The 19,392-nt window shown below is 52.9% G+C and overlaps 1 protein-coding gene across 13 annotated transcripts in view; it reads right to left on the bottom strand.

The window, feature by feature from the left end:
* Window positions 1-343: 343 nt before the first annotated feature.
* The window catches only part of WDR20 (WD repeat domain 20), a 67,378-nt gene continuing 48,329 nt past the window's right edge, over window positions 344-19,392 (bottom strand). For 4 of the 13 annotated variants that reach the window (XM_036842988.1, XM_036842987.1, XM_036842989.1 and 1 more), the window contains one exon: window positions 9,644-11,564. In XM_036842988.1, the coding sequence (XP_036698883.1) occupies window positions 10,287-11,564 (1,278 nt within the window). In that variant the 3' untranslated portion in view covers window positions 9,644-10,286. The other 9 variants (XM_036842996.1, XM_036842998.1, XM_036842999.1 and 6 more) reach the window with 5 other exon arrangements.

Genomic DNA, 19,392 nt, shown 5'->3' with positions numbered 1-19,392 from the left:
ATTTCTTGTCCAAGAAACATTTTATTTCACACTATGTATATATGTATATATTACATAAATATATATAACATTTTTATTACATTGAGTTTTAGAGTAAAAAGCAAGAAAATCTCATTTCTTACTTTTTACTGCAGCCCCAAGAGAACGATTTAAAAATGGAACCAGCTTCTTTGGGTGAGCGGCGCCGAGCCCCGTGTTCCTCTTCCGCGCTGCCCTCCACGTGGGCGACGCCTGCCTGCGGCCGGGGCCTGATGTCCACGCGGCTCATGTGCGGCCCTGGGCTCCGTCGTCGCTCCCGCAAGACCCAGTCTGGGGTGAGAACCTCCGAGCGGGAGCGGGCTCGCTACACTACAGTCCCACCTGGAGAACTGGCCTGGTTGGGGGCTGACATTAAACCCTGCAAACAAAGCAGTTTACATTAATCCAGCAAAACATGGGGCTGCGAAGAAAGTCACAGTCACTCATCCTTTCCAGCAGTTTCACAGGAGCACTATTAGCTTTCTGTTGGTCTGGAAGCCAGGGTTTTAACAGCCCCTCCGTGTCCATCTACTTAATTCCTAACTCATCAGAATCCTGAGCCTGGCCCCCCACCCCCGCCTCGGGTGTCACGCTTTGGGCAGGGCCGGCCTTGGGGAGAGAGTGGTCTCTCAGGGCCAGGGTTCTTTGGAGCATCGCCGCCCAAAGGCGAGGGGCACCTCCCAGGGGGGCTGTTCACTGCCCTCCCCAAGGGCTGCAGCTCTGGGCCACAGACGGGTCCCCCCGGCTCCGAGGCCAGCTCGCCCAGTGAGGCCAGAGAGCCGCACGTCCAGTCCCCCAAGGGCCGGGGTGGCCGCCAAGGACAGAGTCTAGTGGCATTTTTGAAAAGGCGTTTCCTTTGCTCTCTCTGATGGGTGGCGTGATGGTGGTGCCCCTCTGGCATTAGCACCAGCCCACAGGGCCCAGCAGGTCGAGAAAGCAGGATCTAGTCATGGGGGTGGGGAGGCTCAGGACCAAGGCTGCCACTTGGCTGCGGTGGGTCTGGGGACTCTCCGCACCAGTGAGGGGTGGTGTCTGTCCCTTCGGGCTGGCTCCTACGGAGAGGCAGGAGGCTGGCACGGATTTCTTGCAATACAGGCGTGAGCTTAGGTAACCCTGAAAGGGTTTACCTCTTGTACAGCAAAGAGCACTTACATTTCCCTGCATTTGCTGGGATGCCCGTAGTTCCAGCACAGTTTGGCATTCGTTTATTAAGAATAATTTTAAGGTTACAATATTGCCACACTGAAGCTACAAATTTTCAGTTCTGTGAACACAAAGATCCTTAAGCTGTCCCCCAAAATGCTGCACACAGGACACACCTTTACGCAAACATGGCTGCGTTTTCACACCTGGCCTTGGGCTGACGCAGATGAGGGGTGACGATCTGAAACTGACCCTCAGCTTCGCCCACGCCCTGTTGGAGGGAAGCTGGGAAGCACGCGGTCCCGCTCCAAGTCACTTTATCTCCAGTTTCTCACCTTAAACCCGAAATCCGTTCATCTAGGCAAGATCAGGAAGCAGGGGCGAATGGAACTTAGCAACTCACCCCTGCTCAGAATCTACAGGAGCGCTTTTCCTTGACCTCAGAGTTACTGCTGGAAAGGCACACAGCCCTGTCTGATCTCCACGGCGATGGGCAGCTTCTCACTCAAACCCCTCAAGACGGTGTGGATGGAGCCTGACAGAGGAGGTAAAGCTCTGGCCGGCCCGACGGGAGAGAGGAGCTCTTTTGGACACTGCCCAGCCCAGCCCAGTCCACAGAGGGGAGGACGGCTGGTTTACTGCCTCGGTGATGAAGGGAACCTTTGGCCAAGTGAGGAGAAACGCTCCCCCCGAGTCTGAACTGAGCTGCAGTGAGGCCGCCGGGCCCGAATCCCTGTCCATCGCGGACAGTCTGGGGGGAAGAAGCCTGTGACATCACAGATGACCGCATCTGGTCTAAGGTGTCTGAAGCAAGGGGACTCTGACCTTCGCGGGTCAGCCACCGGCAAGGAGAGGGCGGCCCGGGACTAAGCTCCCCGGGGTGAGCAGAGCAAGGCCTCAGGATCTGCTCGGTGCCCAGCACGCAGGCCAGGAGCCTGTCGGGGGGAGGCCTGACCCCTGTCCTCGTCCCAGAGATGGAATTGTTCTGCAGGACAGACACACCGTGGAGGCATCGGGGGAAACACCACTATTCACAAGAAAATGTGAAAAGTAACCTTATTTCTGTAAGCCTGTGCTTTAGTTTAGAAGTTGCTGGGTGATGATGAGAAAGATGGAAGACACACTTGCGGGCCTCCATCGAAGACTCCAGAACACTCTTAGGGGGAAGCCTGGCTGGACGTGTTAACCTAAGGGCACAGTTTGGGGCAGGCTTTTCAGCGAGGAGGACCCGCCGCCCTCTGCCCCGTTCTGGCTGCTCGTGAGGGCGGCCTGCCCTCTGACTGCGTCCTCCCTGATGACTTTCTCGGGGAGGATCAAGCGCCTGGCCTCAGAGGCCCTGCTGGCTTCCAGCTGTCCGGGCAGCGTGGTAGCTGCTGGTCTCTCCACGTGATGCCGGACAGCTGGCAAACGAGGGCTTTACATACATCACTCAAGCAAAAGATTTCTCCAGACAAGAACCTGCTTAATGTCCTATTACCCACCCCCAGGAAGGAAGCCTATTACAGAAATAGTGGCAGCTCTTGAATCTAATATTTAATAGGTTGTTCTGTTCTCACCAGAGTTGCCATTTTATTCCTGCTAGAGATTTCATGTGAAAATTGATAAAATACCCCAGCTCTTAGTTTGGGTTTGATTATAATTTATAATACTAAGCTAACAGAATTAAACCTTGTTTCATAAAAACGTATATATAGAAAAAGTAATATTTCGGCTAAAAAACAATTCACAGCAAAGGAACATGTCTTTGTTCATGGATGCTGCCGAGATCAGAGACCCTGACATCAAGAAAAGACCGTGAGGGTCTCAGAGGCCCTCGTCAGAGAACCGCCTCGTCCTGAAGTCCCGCTGGGCCCACGGCAGGCCTCCCCCATCCGACCCCGGCTGCCATGGGCTCGTCTGTAAACGCGTGAGACCGCAGACCCTCGAGGGAGTGGTCGTGGGATGGGCGTCCGGCGCTGTTCAAAGCCTGGCCAGTCGACTCTCAGGATCGCCCTCCTCACCCCAGACGAAAGTGACGTGCACGCTGGCCCCGGGACAGGTCTTGCTGCAGACTAGCAGCCTCTCGAGACGGCAGAGAAGTGCTACAGGAGGAGCTCAGCGCTGCTGCAGGGCCGAGGGCCGGACAGGTCAGCAGGGTCCGCCTCACCTGCAGGGGTGGCCCTGCGCCTGCCACAGAGCACCGAACCCTTGCGGCTCCGCTTCTAGGCAACCTGCCAGGAGCTCCCCCGGATTCTCTCACTTCCCTCGGAGACGAAGAGGTCAATCAATCTTTGCGAAGTGAGGCCCTTTTAGAGATGGTACACCAACGATGAGCGCCGTCACCCGGCTGACTTCCTCAGGGCCGCTTCTAGCCGTGGATACATTCTCCTTATTTCATCCACCAGCATCCCGCCACCCACGCTGCCCAGGCCGCTGCGTAAAAGAACCACAGAAAAGCTGGGCAGAGGAGCTCCCATTTCATTCCAAGGCGCGTGAGGCCCGGACTCAGTGAGCCAGGTTTAGGAAGTGGGTGCGGGCTGGGAGGGGCCCACTCCACCGGCGCGTCCTCTGGGCCCTTCTCTCAGCATCTGGACCCCTCCCTGCCCCAGACCCACTGTTCACCGTGGCCTGGGACCTTGGCTCCACTGGGCAGCTGCCCCTTTGCCAGCCCTGACCTGCCCGGTGACTGGCCACACTGGTGGTGACACATTTCCCCAAAGAGGCCATTCAACCTGGGAAAAGTCACCCAGGGAAAATGATCGTGGTGTTCTCAGACATCTGCGAAAAGGCTTTCCTAGGGCACAACCAGTCAGGGGCTCCTGCAAGAACCGTGCTGGGGAAGAGAGCCTCGCCCACGGCCTGCAGGCCCTCCCGCCCGGGTGACCCGCTGTGGCTCTGCCATCCTCTCTGCAGGAGGCCGGGACCTCGAGTGTCTCCTAGCTTGCGTCCCGTCACAGGGTATCCATGTGAAGGCTACCGACACTAGAGGGGGTGGGGCTGAGCACCCCTAGATGTTCCGTCCCTTTCAAGAGATCTGCTGGTCCAGAATCGACTGTTTCAAAAGGCAGCCACACGTGGGAGAATGGACTTATGTTTTCAAGGTGTACAAACTAGTTATCTTTAAAAGATCAAAATGCTGTGCATGTGTGTGTCTTTTTAGACTTCCTGTCAACCTACTAGCATTCAGGGCTTAAAATCCCCTCGAGCGCTAAGGAGGAAACGTGCAGCTTCTGTGGTAGTAAAGTCCAAGTAGGTCCCTCTGAGGGCGGAGTATCTGAGCGGCTCTTCTGCTCTGGCAGCTTCGAGTCAAAGGCAAGAGCCCACACACCCTGCAGCACGGGCGGCTCAGGAGGACAGCGCGGCCAGGAAGATTCTGGAGTCCACCGAGAAGGACAGGCGGCCAGGAGGGGCTTCCAGAGGCTTTGCCAGCCCCGAGCTCCAGGCCCAGGCGTCTCACGAAACAGCAGGGACGCGGCGGCTGAGCGGGAGCCCCGGGGCCTGACGAGGCCTCCGTCCCGGGCAGCTCGCCGCTGCCCCCATGATCCCCGGGCAGAGCGTGCAGGCCCAGGCCTGGAACTCTTGCCGTGAAGGTTCTTTCGGAGCCGGAGGCGCCCGGTGCTGCCGAGAGCAAGGGGCGGTCCAGAGCAGGACAGCGCACATCGCTCCTGCTTCCGGCCCCTGGAGGACCGGCTCCCACTGCCCCGCTTGCGGGGCTTGTTCTGCACCGGAGCCTCGGGGCCCGGGCGCGGGGCAGGACCACCTCCACGGCGATGACAACGCCTCTGGCAAACAGAAAATGACAAACCCTCCCCAGGAGAAAAGCTGCTACAGCGTCGCCTGCCTGCCACCTGGGAACTCAGCGCAGCCCCCGCCCGGCCACCGCAAAGCATCCGCGCGCGCTCCGCACAGAACCGGCACCAGTTCGGCCGCAAAGCCAACCCACGGTCCTTGCCCACATGGGACCTGCCTCAGACGAAGGTCACAGAAAACAGTGAATACCTCCCATGCTCAGAACAAACATCTCCCTTAGAAAGCTTCTAATTTGGAAAAACTCAGAATCAGAAATAAGAGGTAGCAATTCCTGGGGCTATTGCCTCTATAAACATTAACAAGGCCCTTAATTTTACAGCATTTAGAAGCTTTTCTTTTTTGGTTCACTGAGATTTTTTTAAAGCTCAGATGTGAAAGTGACTACTGAAAATTTATCTACATTTACAATTCATTCACACGTTTATTTAATGTCATTATACAGAGGACAACCCCAAAGTTCTTCAGAATATCAAGTATGTAGTAAGTCTCTAGCTGTGACAGTGACAAGGGAACAGCTAAAAACCAAGGCAGTGAAACAGAAACACGATTTTCTTAAAATTATAAAGTAACAATACTGATATTAAAGCTTCATTAATTATTGCAACAGTTAAGAACTTAATTTACCAACATTTCATGTTAGGAAGGCTCTTTATGAAATTTATTCAAGTTTTCAAGAAATTAGATGAGAATGTAAAAAAGGAAATACATATGAGTTTTGATTTTCACTAAAGGTAAATATTCATACAATTTTATACAGTGTCACCTAATACAGTAACCTTTAATAAACTTAGGTATACAGAAATCAAAAATGCAGAAAAGTTTTCTTTTACATATTTAACTCGAGCGACAGCGATGTGACCATGACACAAAGTCCACGTAACAGACGCAGCAACGAATAAAAAGTCAGTACCAGTGGAACAGCTTCCCTCTCCCGGAGGGGCTTCTACATACAGGTTTGAACTTGGCTCTGAGTTTCAAAGGGAACAGCTGGATACAAGTGCCTTGCAAGCAGAGCCCTGGACTCCACCCTCCCAGACCGCCCCTCTCACTGGCCAGCACTGGGGTGGTGGGGCTGAGCCCCCTGACTACCTGAACAGGTGACGGTCCCAAGCAGCCCAGCGCGACAGGTGTGCCAGGACAAGGAGGGGGCCTTTGCCGATTGTTCCCTGCTGTGGTGCCCGAGGCGGACATCTCCTCCGGGTCACTTATCAGGCCTACACGCGAATGCGGAGGAAGGAAACCCCAGGAGTGGACACGCCTGGCACAGCGGGACGACCCGCACAGGAGGCCAACTGCCCCCCCTCGTTCTCCTACGCGCGCGGGGGCCACGGCCGGTCTCCCTGGGCCAAGCCTTCCCGCACGGAACGGGACGTGGCGCGCCATGCGTTTTTCCTGGGAAACCCATGGTCGACCTCTGCTTCTAGTTCCTCCTCGGACAGACAGGTCCACAGATGTGGCCTTAGGGTTTTCAAAGGATTCCTTCCGCGGGGCTCCCCGGCCCTTTGGCTCTCGCCTCACACTTTGGGCTTCCTCAACCAAGAAATCAAAGCTCTCCCTCCCAAGCAGGAGGTAACGAGAACCTCGTACACGGGTGCGGACACCGATAAAGCTGCTTCACCAACTTCAGCGCAAGTTCAATACTGGACAATTTCTTAAAAATTCAGGATGTACCACAGGGAGTGGAGGAATCGGGGAGAAACGGCTGCCGGGCCACCTGCCAGCCTGGACTTCGCTGTGGAGCCCGGCGGTGGAAGAGAATACTGGGGGGACGCGTGTCACACGCCCGTAAAAACTGAGAAAGCCTCAGGGCCTTTTGTCCCTCATCGTTTCTGGATGTCTGAGACAATAATCACTGTCATAGCTTATCCCTGTATTTCCACTCCTCTCTTTTTCTTTCATTAAGGCATTTATCCTTAGTCCCAAGTCAACGGCTCACAGGAGAACCCTTCAAAAATGTGAGAAGGTCCAGTCAGCACAAAAAACAAAATTCAGATTCTTTACCACTATTTAAATCAATTTAGAACCCAAAGCTACTGGTTATTTTTAAAGAGTCTGCCTACTCCCTCTTACACATTTGCCTTTAAAAGAAGGCCAGGTTTTCCAAAGGTTTCCCACCCCAGCTCTCCCAGCAGAGGAGAAACAGAGAAGGGCTGGGGCTGGGGCGGCCGGTGGGTTCAGCCTGCATCGCCCAGGTCACAACACACACCCAGCTCTGGAATTCCCAGAAGCTTTAAGGGGCGAGCCAGGGCAGGGCAGGCAGGGAAGACCCCACAGCCTGGCTAGTGCCGTCCGAGGGGTCCTGTCGCCGCAGGCGGGCAGAGCCACCTCTTGTTGTGGGGGGAGCAGCTCGGCTCACGTGCTACCCTGAGCACTTTATTTCTCTGCTTTTCATCGACGCGTCTCAGTGCACGGTGGAAAAATCGTGCTGGGCGAGTAGGAATAACCTCTTCTGGCCAAAAGCTGTTTTATGCCAGAGGTTAGGTTAGAAAAGATATTCTCGCTCAGGATAATGTTTAAGCTAAAAAACTGAAAAGTTTCAATGAGGAAGCTCAAAATTTGGGGAGAAAACTACAAAAAAACACTCCCCAGATTTCCCTTAGTGGCCACGGTGCTTTATATACCTGCGACTGGAACCCCTCGAAGCAACCCCCCTCCTGACCCGGGTCTGCAGCAGCCGTGGCGGCCCCGAAACAAATCCGAGGGAGGAGAGGAGGAGCCCGCCCGCCCCCCTCCCTCTCCTGTGCCCCCTCCTCAAGCTGCCGGCAACTTTAGTCCTGGTCTTGGAGAGCACCTCGCACTCTGACCTCCTGACGGCAGGAGAAGGGCGCCGCCGGCCGTCGCAGAAAGGCGGAGGCACCAGAGCGGCAGAGTGGGCGGAAGCAGGGCCAAGCGGCCCCTCCCCGGCACCTGACACCCAGCCAGGGGCCCCAGCCAGACATCAAGGATACACCGACCAGCAGAAGCTGGAAGACAGACTGTGACCGAGCCCCAAACCCCAAACTGCGCAGGGACCGCGGCTGTTCCATCGCGGGCGGGGCGGAGGAGGTGGGGCCCGGCTTCCATGAGCACCTTCAGAGCTTGCTCTTAAGGGGCCAGTAACGTCCCCCTCTCGCCTCTCCTGGCCCCGCTCCCATCCACAGACCGCCCCCCTGGGTGAGCTGCCCCAGCAGACGCTGAAGGACAGAAGGGCCAGGAAGAGCCCCCGTCGCGGAGCATCAGCCGCATGGCCCGCCCACGGCTCTCCTGCCCGCGCTGCGAGGAGCACGGCGCTCAGAACGGGAAGGTCACGGCGGCCCGCTGCCCCGTAAAGGCTGCTTACCTGGGATTCGGCCACTTGGGCCAAAGACAAAGTCCTTAATTTTGAAACTGCATACTCAATGCCTCAGAAGCATTTGAAACCGACATAGTTTCTAAAACTATTCAGGTACATACAATTGCACAGGGGGTGTCGGTTCCTGCTCTCCACCTGACAGCCTCCGAAGCGGAAACAGTCCACAAGGATGGCTGTCTTTGCCACCTCAGATCAGTTAACATTTAGGAACAAAGGACCACATCTTAAAGGCAGACAGGACATTAACATTCCCACGGGCCGTGGTGCATGAACGGGGAAGGCCACCGAGGCTCTCACGTGGAGAACACTGCCACCGCTGTCACCGGTCACAGAAACCAGCACACGAAGGAGCCCGGGGCACACAGAGTGAACGGCTCCGGCCCTGACACGCGTGGAGCGCGGAGCCGGCGGGGCGCCGGCCTGGCCTTCCGGGGTGGGGGGGGGCGGCGGCTGTAAGAGCGCAGAGCTACTGTTGCACCAGCCAGAGGCTCGCGCCGCAGAGAAACTGAAGTCTCCAGGTCGGCACTTTGCTGAATCGCATTCACTACTCAAACCAGTATAAATTATCAGTATCTCTATATTTAATTACAAAGGCGTGCACAACAGAAAAACAAACCTAAGTGACCAAAGTAAGTTAACAGATGAGATCATTATCATCTTGACACGAAACATACGGGTCAAAGAGCCCTCTCATCCACTGTGAAAACCAGAATTTGAAAAGCAACTCCTCCCACAGCGGATAAGGATCTGAAGGAATTAAGAGTCGAGCACAGCAGCTTCCCCTGGAAGTGGAAGCAGCCGTCTGGGCAGAGAGCCAGCCCTGCCCCCAGCAGCCACAGGCCCCCCGGGGCAGGCGCTGGGGCAGGGGGTGGGGTCCCTGAGACAGAGGCCAAGGGCATCCCGAGAATGATCCGGAAGATCCGGGACCACGACTGCCCTCCAAGGAGAAGAGGAGCAACCTGCACCTGCCCTTCCCCTCTGGTGGGAACACAAAACCCAAACGAGGGAAAAGTTTCAAGTTCTCTGAACCTTGGGGGCCTATCAGTCTTCTCAAAACAAAGCTGAGGAGTCTGCCTAGGGCCTACGGTCATGTGCCTTTTTGACCAAAAAACAAAAAACCAAAACCCACACCAAAAAAAAAAAAAAAAAAAAAAGAAAAGAAAAGAAAAGCTCCTTCCCCTTGTTGGATAAAACGTAAGCAAATCACATCCACCATAAAAGATCTCGGCTTGTGTGGCAAGAGGCACTTCTGACAACACTGCTGGCGCCCTCAGCCCGCAGTTCGCGGTAACTGTCCAGGCTCTGAGAAACGTGGGTATTTTATTTAGTGCACAGAGTCTCAATCAAAGTGCTACAAACTGCTTCTTTGAAAAAAGATGTTTATTAAACAATTTTAATTGTCATAAAATGACTAAAATGGGTTTTAAAAATTAAGGCTCTTCTCTTTCTGTGGATTGCCAGAACAATGTAAAAATAATATCAATCAACCCTGCTGAACGCTTTGTTCCTAAAGTTAAATTTCATAGATTCCTAAACATTTTATGATTAAGATAAAAAGTTGGACTATAAATGACAATTAATGGCCGTTCGTATTGAACACACACTCTGATCAGGTGTACAATATTCTAATAGAGTAGTTAAGCAAAAATATTCCAGTTAAAGCAGAAATTTTAATTTTAGCATTTTAAAGTCATTGTTTCCCCACACTGTCATGATTTTCCTAAAATCGAAAGAGTCTAATACAGGAACGCTAACCTTGGGACTCTATATACTCCCAGGAGGGTGACTGACTTGGCTGGCAATTAGTTTGATTATATTTTTTAAACGTTCTAAGGTGAATTATCAAATGATTCAGAATTACATGGCATGCAGTATCCAAAATTATGGCTCTGATGCATTTAGATTTACATTAAGAATAAGAAGTGTCATTCACATTCATTGTACACCCCGCCCCTCCCGCAAGAAAAAAATCACTACCTATTCAAGTTCTAGATCTGGTGCAGCATTAAGGATTAAAACTTACCACTTTACCAGGCCTTCCCCATGTGCAAATAAATCCCTCCTGACAAGCAGTGACTATACAGTCTTCAAGAAAAATTAATACAGTCAGTCTTTCATGTGCTATCTTTTTACAGATGAGCGGCTCTAACAAGGGAACGTCTTCCATCCGAGGACACAGGGGCGTCCCCAAAGTTTTAGCTGGGTCCGTTTTGGTTTTAGTAACTAGGTTCAGTTTGTCGCTGCTCTTGCTAGAGATGTGTCCCATGCTATGGTTTCGCTTGTGATCTTTCTCATGGTGCCTGTCCTTCCGGTCGTGTAGTGAGAGCGTCGCGAATTTGCTGACCCCGGAAGCGATGGCCCCGTCCGCGATGCTGCCCTTGCTGCCGGTGCTGGAGACGGCGGAGTGCGGGAGGCTGTTGGACCGCGGCAGGGGAGGGGGCGCCGAGTTGCCAGGGGTCGTGATGCTGTTGCCAGTGCTTCCGGCAGGAGGACTCGTGGCGTTCATGACGTTCGTGTGCGTCCTTGCTCTGGAGAGGGGCTGGTGGGGGAAAAGGATGTCTTCCGTGAGGTCCCATAAGCAGAGCTGTGTGTCCTGGCCCACGGAGCCGAACCGATACGTGACACTGACGGGGCGGCTCTCGGTCGAGTTCCGCTTGGACAGCCGGGACTGGGTACTGTTTGCTCGGTCTCTCCCAAAGTGAAGAAGGTCCTGGAAGTCCTCATCGCTGCCACTGAACTCCATAGGGTCGCTCTCTTCCACGCTAGTGGTGTAGGGGTCAAACGCCACCACGCTGACCCAGGATTTGTGCCCGTGGCCCCGCGCGATCACGCGGCAGTCTCCAAAGGACCAGACGGTCACAAGGTCGTCCTCTCCGCCCGTCACGATGTACTTGCCATCCGGGCTCCAGCACACGCACAGCAAGCCTCCAAAGTAGCTTTTCATGGTGCCGTGCAGCTCCACCGAGTCAAAGTTGAACACCCGCAGGAAGCCGTCCTGGCTCACGCACGCCAAGAACTTGCCATCTGGGGAGAAAGCAAACTCGTTGAGGGCCCCCTCGCCCACCGTCCACTTGAGGAGAGGGTTCCTCGTGGATTTGCTCTTGCAAGTGTGCACGGCAAAGCTCTCTCCCTGCTTCAGAAGCTGGTAGTGGGGGGCTGTGGTGCCACAAGCGTGCTCCACATTATACAAGTACATGTTCCCACTTGAATGGGCTACTAGGAAAAGGCTTTCCGAACCAGGAACCCATTTGACACAGGTTACTCGTGACTTGTCTATTAGTCTCTGTGAAGACAAAGGAGAACAAGTTATCACAATGGAGAAGTTTTAAAGGTCGACTTTTCCAGCAAGAAAGCTTGTCTGCTTCTCGGTGAGAAGGGACGCTTCCATCCAGGCACTCCACGCCCTATCCCGCGGTCAGGCCAGCGAAGGCATTTTGGCCCCTTGTGGAATTACCTTCTAGAACTGCACCTGGGTGTCAGGCCACTGGGTTTCACGGAGAGAGTCAATCATTCAGCAAACACTGTTGAGAGCCTAGTATGTGCCCGACAGATACTATACCAGGCGCCGGGACCCACCGGGGAAAGGGACAGCCCCGGGCACTTCGCACGTCTCACGCCAGGAGCGGCTGGGCCTGTGACTCCTGCACCTGCACAGGGTCCTCACTACGAGGCCCCCGGCAAAGTCTCGCAGTCCCCACGGCCGGGAGCCCTGGGCCCCCGGGGGCTCTCTGCACTGCATCGCCCCGCGCGCCCCGTGCTGACTACCGCTGCCTCTTCCGGCGGCTGGGGCAGGGTGGGGGCGGGGGGGGGGTAGTCCACGTGCAGCCGGCAGCACCCAGGGCAGCACCGCCACCTCCCTGGGCTCTGCCTCGGCCCTGGTTCACTGCAACTTCCTCACTCATAGCCGCTGTCATGTGTGTATCTTTAGAAGCCATTCCTCCATCTTCTTTGAAACAAGGTGGTGTTTAAAAAAATAAACAGATGATTAACACTCAGGAGTATGTGCCTAATCACTGCCACTCTACTCCACGTTTATTTTTGATCCACTGACCAACTGTTTCTTTAACAGGCACAGGTCAGGAGTCCTGCCTTTAACACCAAAAGAACAAAAGGCAAAAGTAGAAACCCCGAAAAGGGACGACCACCCCCCGAGTACACTTCCCTGCTTGCAGACCTTTTGTGGGGCTCACTGGCACAGCGGCTTCCACGAGGCTGCCTGGTCCCCAAATCACAGCACCAGAAACCATCTGGGAGTTCCCAAGACCCCTGAGTTCTCAGCAAGTCCTGCAGCCAGACGCTCTCCACTGCCAGCCCGGTAACCGGGTGCCTCGGGAGCCCGGCGGGCTTCGGGTGAGCTACACGCTCCCACTTCCCTCACGTGCTTGGGATTCCCCGACTCGAGCCTCAGAGGGCCACGAGCCACAGGGACGGGAAGCCCACCGGGACACGGGGCCTCCTGCCTAGTCGGCCTTGTGCTGTGTGTCTGCTGTGTGTGCTGCATCTTTCCAGAAAGTCACAGAAAATGAAAACACTTGGTTTCTTCAAAGAAACTAATGAACCATGCAAACTGCTGCAGAAAATCAGGCCCTGGAAGGGAGGTGGCCAACAATGGTTCCAGCCAGGGAGGAGTGGAGAGGCGTGACCCTGCCCGGCACGAGGGCCCAGGGCTAGCGGGCCGGGCAAGGGTTACTGAGCAGCAGGTGTCACTGCTGTCGCTCTGCAGTGTCACAGCCGCACTGTCACCCCCTGCCTCTTTCCTCTCCTGCCCGGTGACCCTCCTGTATAAGGCAGCTGACCTATGCTAACGCCAACAACCTGGAAGCCCAGTGCTGCTCTGTCAGGGTTTCCACGAGACCTTCACCATTTCTTCCACAGAGGTCAGAGGCACCTTACGAGGCCACGTCAGGGCTTTGGTCTTGGGGGAGCCTCCCCCCACCCACCAGACCTTGCTGTACCCACTGGGCTCAGGCTGCCCCGGCACTCCTGATCCCTTAACCGTGACTGGTCTGCTGGCCTAGTGTCCAAGGGTGGTGCCGGTTCACCGCCATGGGTGGCCTCGCTGGGCGGCTACAGAGCGACCTCAGGCTGAGGAGCCAGGCTGCGGGCCGTGCCCGGCACTGTGTGTGGCTCTCAACTCCTGCACCTCGCATTTCACCACAACCAAATCTAATCTCAGTTTTCCCAACAGCTCTCCACTGTTACTCTATCACGTGTGGAAAATTTTAAGGATGGACATAAAAACTTCTAGCACTATGGTTAGGAGAAAAATTTTATTTTTGGCTTAAAAAGGCACAACGAAATTAATTCCATTAGAACTCAAAACTGGAATACTGTCAAGTAAAAACAGTATTTCCCTGCAACTGTGAGGAATGGAGATAAATAATCATAGCACCATTATTAAAATACATGTTACTGGGGTGACGAGATACATTTAAAGACTTCACTCCATGTTAAAAAGGTGCACTGAGATTGCTGTAAGTAGACACGTGGATGTAACTTATGGACAAAAACCTGAGCCCACCTTCTGTGCCCCTGCTGGGGCACCCACGTAGACATGTCACACCTCAGCACTTGGGAAGCAGGCACAGCAGCTTAAGCAACTGCAAACCAAAAAAATTAATAGACCACAGATCCAACTCTAATGTGGGAAGGGTTTCTCAGTTGTTCTACACCTTCAGTTTTCCCTACCAGATTGTGTGCTCAAACGCAGGGAAAACGTCTGCTTCGTCTTGGGGTACGTGGCAGGCATATCAGGACAGCCGTGCTAACTTCCAACCTGAGGATCTACTCTGCGGCCAGGCACTGAGCAGTGGCTCTGCACACACGCTGTTTCATCCTCAAAATAACCCCGCAACGTAAGCTTTCATTTTTTTAATAGGTAATACAGTCATAATTCATATATATTAATAAAAGTATCCAGTAGAAAGCCTCACTCACACCCCTTTCCTCCATCCCAGATCCCTTGCCCCCAGAATTACTGTCATTAGCTTCTTGTTTATCTCTGCGAGTGTCTTCCTGTGTGGACACGGCACACACAGATACAAGTTTATCCACACTCCTTTTTTTCACTGTCTGCACCTCTGCTTTCTCATGCAGTCACACACGTGCGTCTCTCTGTACTGGTACGAAGACAGCTTCCTCATTCTTTTCTACAGCAGCAGAGTACTCAATTATATGGATATACTGTGGTTTACTTGAAAAGTCCCCCACTGAAGGACATTTGTATAGCAAAGAATAACCTGCACATATGGCAATTTTCACATGTATAAATATACCTGCAGGATAAATTCCCACTGGAATAGCTGGGTCAGGAGGTACATACATTTATAATTTTTTATAGATATTGCCAAATTACCTCCCATAGAGAATGTAACAATTTAAATTCCCACCAGCAGTGTAAGTATGACTGCCCATTTCCCCATAGGAAGGTAGGTGTTATTGCCGTGTTACCCATCAAGAAACAGGATCAGAGAGGTCCGCAAACTCGCCTGCGGTCCCTCCCGCTCACCACTCACTCACGTTTCATTCATTCCTTCTTCCATCCTTTACCGAATGTACACTATATGCCAGGCACTGACAGCACCAACAGACAGACCTCCCTTCCTGAGTGGAAGTGATGTTCAAGTGGGATGAAAAGACAGTGAAACTGACAGGATCTGACGGTAAGGAGCGCTGTGCTGTGAGCAAAAACCAACCAGGGAAAGAAGACAAAGGGCAGGAGGAGTAAAGGGATTCCAATCTCAAGCAGGAAGGCCTAGAAAGGCCTCTGTCTCTGGGATGAGGGCGCTCTGAGGAAAGAGGTAAAGGGGCAGCAGAAGAAGCGGGCTGGGCAGCGCGTCCTCACACACGGGACAACCGTCGGGGCGCTGATGGGGGAGCAAACCAAGCACTCTTCATCCCAGAGACACGGAAGGCGCTGGAGCAAGCGGGATGGACCGGGCAAGACGACACCCAGCACAGGCCCGTCAGCCCCAAAGTGGGGCTGGCGCCTTCTGTGCCACCGACAAACGTCAATAAACCAGGGCGCCCCTCCCGCAGACCCCGGGCAGTGGGAGGCATGACTCCAGGGCTAGCTCGGAGTCACTGAAGTAAACTGCCCTGGGCTATCACTTGGTTTGGGTTTAGCAAAAAAGTTAGAGAACAGAAATTAAAAAACAAATATCTAGAACATCTTATTCAATAAATGTAAAGAATGCAGCCCACTTTCTGCACCATAAGGGTATATTTTTGTTCCAGAAAATGTCTAATAAAAAAAGGAATCTTCGTCACTTCTCAGTGTTAACTAACAGGATTTCCCTGCTGGGCTTGAATTCTCCAGTTTCAGTGGGGCCTTGATCTCGATGAGCATACGTTTGAGTATGCTGAAAAAACACCCTTGGCCAAACCCCAGGTCCCCTGAGGAGCTCCTGAGTACAGGTGGGGCAGGGGCTGGGAGAGGCAGGGGCCTGTGCTGGGGGGCGGGCAGCCTAATCCAGGCTCAGCACACTGCAGGTGGGTCTGCGGATGTGCATGCTAACCGTTTTGGCTGGAGCACCTGAGCAGCGGCAGGAAATCAGGTCTGGAATCGTGAGCTGGGACTCGAGGACATGGAGCCCCAGGCTAAGGGGCCTGGGCTGTGACCCTGAATCCCTGTGCTGACCAATCCCACAGCCCCGAGCACTTGAAAGTGGCTGGTCCAAAGTGAGACATACTGTGAGTGTAAATTACACACTAGATCCTGAAGACCTGAAAAATTATGGAAAGTATCTCGTTCATAATTTTATATTGATTATACGTTGAAATAATGTTTGGATGTATTAGACAAAGTAAAACTTTTTTTTTTTTGGCTGCGTTGGGTCTTCGTTGCTGCGCGCGGGCTCTGTCTAGATGCGGCGAGCGGGGGCTACTCTTCGTTGCAGTGCGCGGGCTTCTCATTGCGGTGGTTTCTCTTGCTGCGGAGCATCGGCTCTAGGCACGCGGGCTTCAGCAGTTACAGCGCATGGGCTCAGTAGTTGCGGCGCGTGGGCTTCAGTAGTTGTGGCACGAGGGCTCAGTAGTTGTGGCGCACGGGCTTAGTTACTCCGCGGCATGTGGGATCTTCCTGGACCAGGGATTGAACCCGTGTCCCCTGCACTGGCAGGCGGATTCTTAACCACTGCGCCACCAGGGAAGTCCCAAGATAAAGTATCTTAACTTCATCTATTTTTAAATTGATGTAATGTGGCTATTAGACATTTTAAATTGAATTTGTGGCTCACACTGTATTTCTACTGGCTGTACTGCTGCAGACAGTAGGGGCACCGAAGATTTCTGAAAAGGGAAGCGACAGAATGAAGTGAAGTCTCCCGTCAGTAGGTACAGAATGGTGTGGGTGAAGAGAGACTGGTTAGGAAGCTATGACAATTGTCCGTGGACAAACAGGTCTTAAACTTGACCAGCGGTGGTGTGGTAGGATGGACTGTTTAACAGTGGGCTAGGCTGGATGGAGTAGGAGGTGGGGTGGGGGTGAAGGAGGCGCGTGAACAGACTCCTAGGTTTTGAGTTTGAGTGACTGGGAAGGGGGGTGACAGAAAAGAGAGGAGGGGTGACTATGCTGGGGAGAAGTTCAAGGGTCCTCATCGAGTAGGCAGCTGATGCACATGACTGTGGAAGACGAGGAAATGGGCTGCGAACAGTAAGAGCCGGGTCTGTGACATCCTGAGCTCTCCAAGGCAGAAGGTGTACAAGGAAGAGGAGGAGAGTGTGAAACTCTGGAGAAAGACTACTTATAGGGAGCAGGACAAAAGTCAGGAAAGCAGAAGGAAAGCCGAGAAAACCAGCCAGAAGTCCCATGAGGAGAGGAAGGAGCTGACGCCGAGTGAATGTCCGACAGGCCAGGGGCTCTGCTCCCTGCATCACGCTTCCCTCCATCCCGTCACAGGGTCTCTGGGGGCGGCTCTGTGCTACAGGCCAGGAAGCGAGGCTGGAGGGGGAGCTGGGCGGGGGTCCAGGAGAAGAAAGCCCCCTGCTCCGAGGCTGAGGTGAGGCCGCCCCGGCAGGAAGGGCAAGGAGAGGAGAGCGGGGCGGGTCTCAGGGAAAGACCGGTGCTCAGGTCATCTGGCATGACCACTGAGCTCTCCATTAAAGAGGGAAATTCCACAACGCTCAAAGGCCTACTTTTAAAATCACTTCCATAAAAACCAAAACCAAAATCTGGGTATTACTATGCCAGGTCTGTACGTCAAGCCACCTACCCAGGAAGCGGGCTCCCACACCCACTTCTCTCCCTGGTAATCACCCACGGCTCCCACATTCCCCATTCTGAATGCGGAAGACACTGCCTCATTTCTCACATCAATCCAGTGAAAGTCCAACAAACACCAAAACTACCGTCCTTAATGGCATTCACAAACAAGATTTTCTAACTTTACTAAACTAGTTTAGAGGAAGCAAGAATAAAAATAAATCTGTAACCACATTAAAGCACCACTGCTAAAATGAAGCTTTCCAAGCACATACTTTTTAATTTTCTTTTTTTCACTGCTATCAACATGATAAGCAGGAAAAAATTCTTGGGGTGTTGCTGGGCATGCATTTTACAATGCAGATATTAATTTATAACAGAAGTACTAAAAACAAACAATTCCAAAACCACAGCAGCTGCTGGAAAAGCCATAATGTAGCCACAAGCAAAAACGGTGACTAAGGGCTTTGGTTCCGTAAAGGCATTTAAAGACAGCTGCTTCTTCCCTCAGGAAGTATTAGGAAAGGGTATTTCAAAGCCCTGTGAAAGAGGATCAGATGTCATTTTTATCAATGTCAAAACTTTAAGGAGTAGATCAGTAAGCGCTCATTTCCTTCCTTTGATTAAAAAAAGCAAAAGCAAAAACAAAACTAACAAAATGCCCAGAACCCCTCTCTTGTTAGAGGACTAGACAGAACATTGCCAAGCTGGGCCTCCTCTCCTCCCCGCCCCTGGGGGCGCCGGGTGCGGAGGGAGGCCGCAGCCTGGGGTGAAAGCGCAGACACAGCCTCAGGGGGCGGCAGGGCCAGGCGTCCACAGGGAGCCTATGGCCCACCCAGCGCGCTGCCGGCCGCACAACCTGCGAGAGAGGAGAAAGTCAAGAACAGGAGGTCTCATCACATGCCAGGGATCAAAGAAGCCGAAATGACACGTTCTTTCTAGATTTTACATCCACCCAATAACCAAACATACTTAAAAATCCTTTGAAGTTACTGTTCTATGGATACAACCCAGATATAATCAGAATTTTTACAAAGGCAAACAAGGCTGAGTTCATTACCACACAGAAACTGCCCCTTTATGACTCTTTGTCCCCAATACATCGTAACGGTTAGTAATGAAAAGTGGACTCCTCCCCCCTTCCGGGCGCTGACCAGGGCACCTCTCCTTCCCTGGTGACCCTCACCATGAAGGTAGGCTCCACGGTCTGGGAGCTCATCAGATGTGCCATTAGATACCGTCAAGGGCATAAAACATACAGAACACTACACACAGAAACCTAAAGTCTACTCTAAGGCTTGAGAGAAAGCAGTGTCTCAGGGGACCTAGGCTATTATTCCCCAAGGGAGGCTAGAAAGGACCAGCCTTCCTCCTGGGCTGAACTGGTACAGCGGCCAGGGTCTCAGCATGACTGGGACGGCCCGGGGAGCAGGGCTCGCCTCTGCTATCTGACATAACTGGATGGACTGAGGGCCAGACCAGGAGGTGAAGGTTGCCAGCAGCTCTAATGGAAGCTGCGAATCTGACAGTTCTGCCTCATTAAAAACATTAAAAATTACAAAGACAATAAAGTTAACAGTGAGCAATGGGATTTCTAGGTGATGTTTTCCCATCTTCTTTGTACTTCTCTATGTCCCAATTTTTTCTATAAACAAGTATTTTAAGTTTTTTAATCAATGGGGGAAAAAAATCACCTTTTAAGATACACTCTATTCCCAGATAGAAAATTTCCACTCTATTCCCAGATAGAAATTTTCACCTATCTTTGGTCTAGTGTGGATTTCTGGAACTTGTAAGTTCTTTTCCATTCAACCACCCACCTATACATCCATCCAAACGTTTACTACACTTTCATGTACCAGACACCTCCGGAAAGGAGCAAAGGTCAGAGTAATCGATACTGGAGCGT

This window comes from Balaenoptera musculus, chromosome 2 (genome assembly GCF_009873245.2).
Source record: "Balaenoptera musculus isolate JJ_BM4_2016_0621 chromosome 2, mBalMus1.pri.v3, whole genome shotgun sequence".
Classification (NCBI taxonomy): Eukaryota; Metazoa; Chordata; class Mammalia; order Artiodactyla; family Balaenopteridae; genus Balaenoptera; species Balaenoptera musculus.
This window is presented reverse-complemented; position numbering and strand designations above follow the sequence as displayed.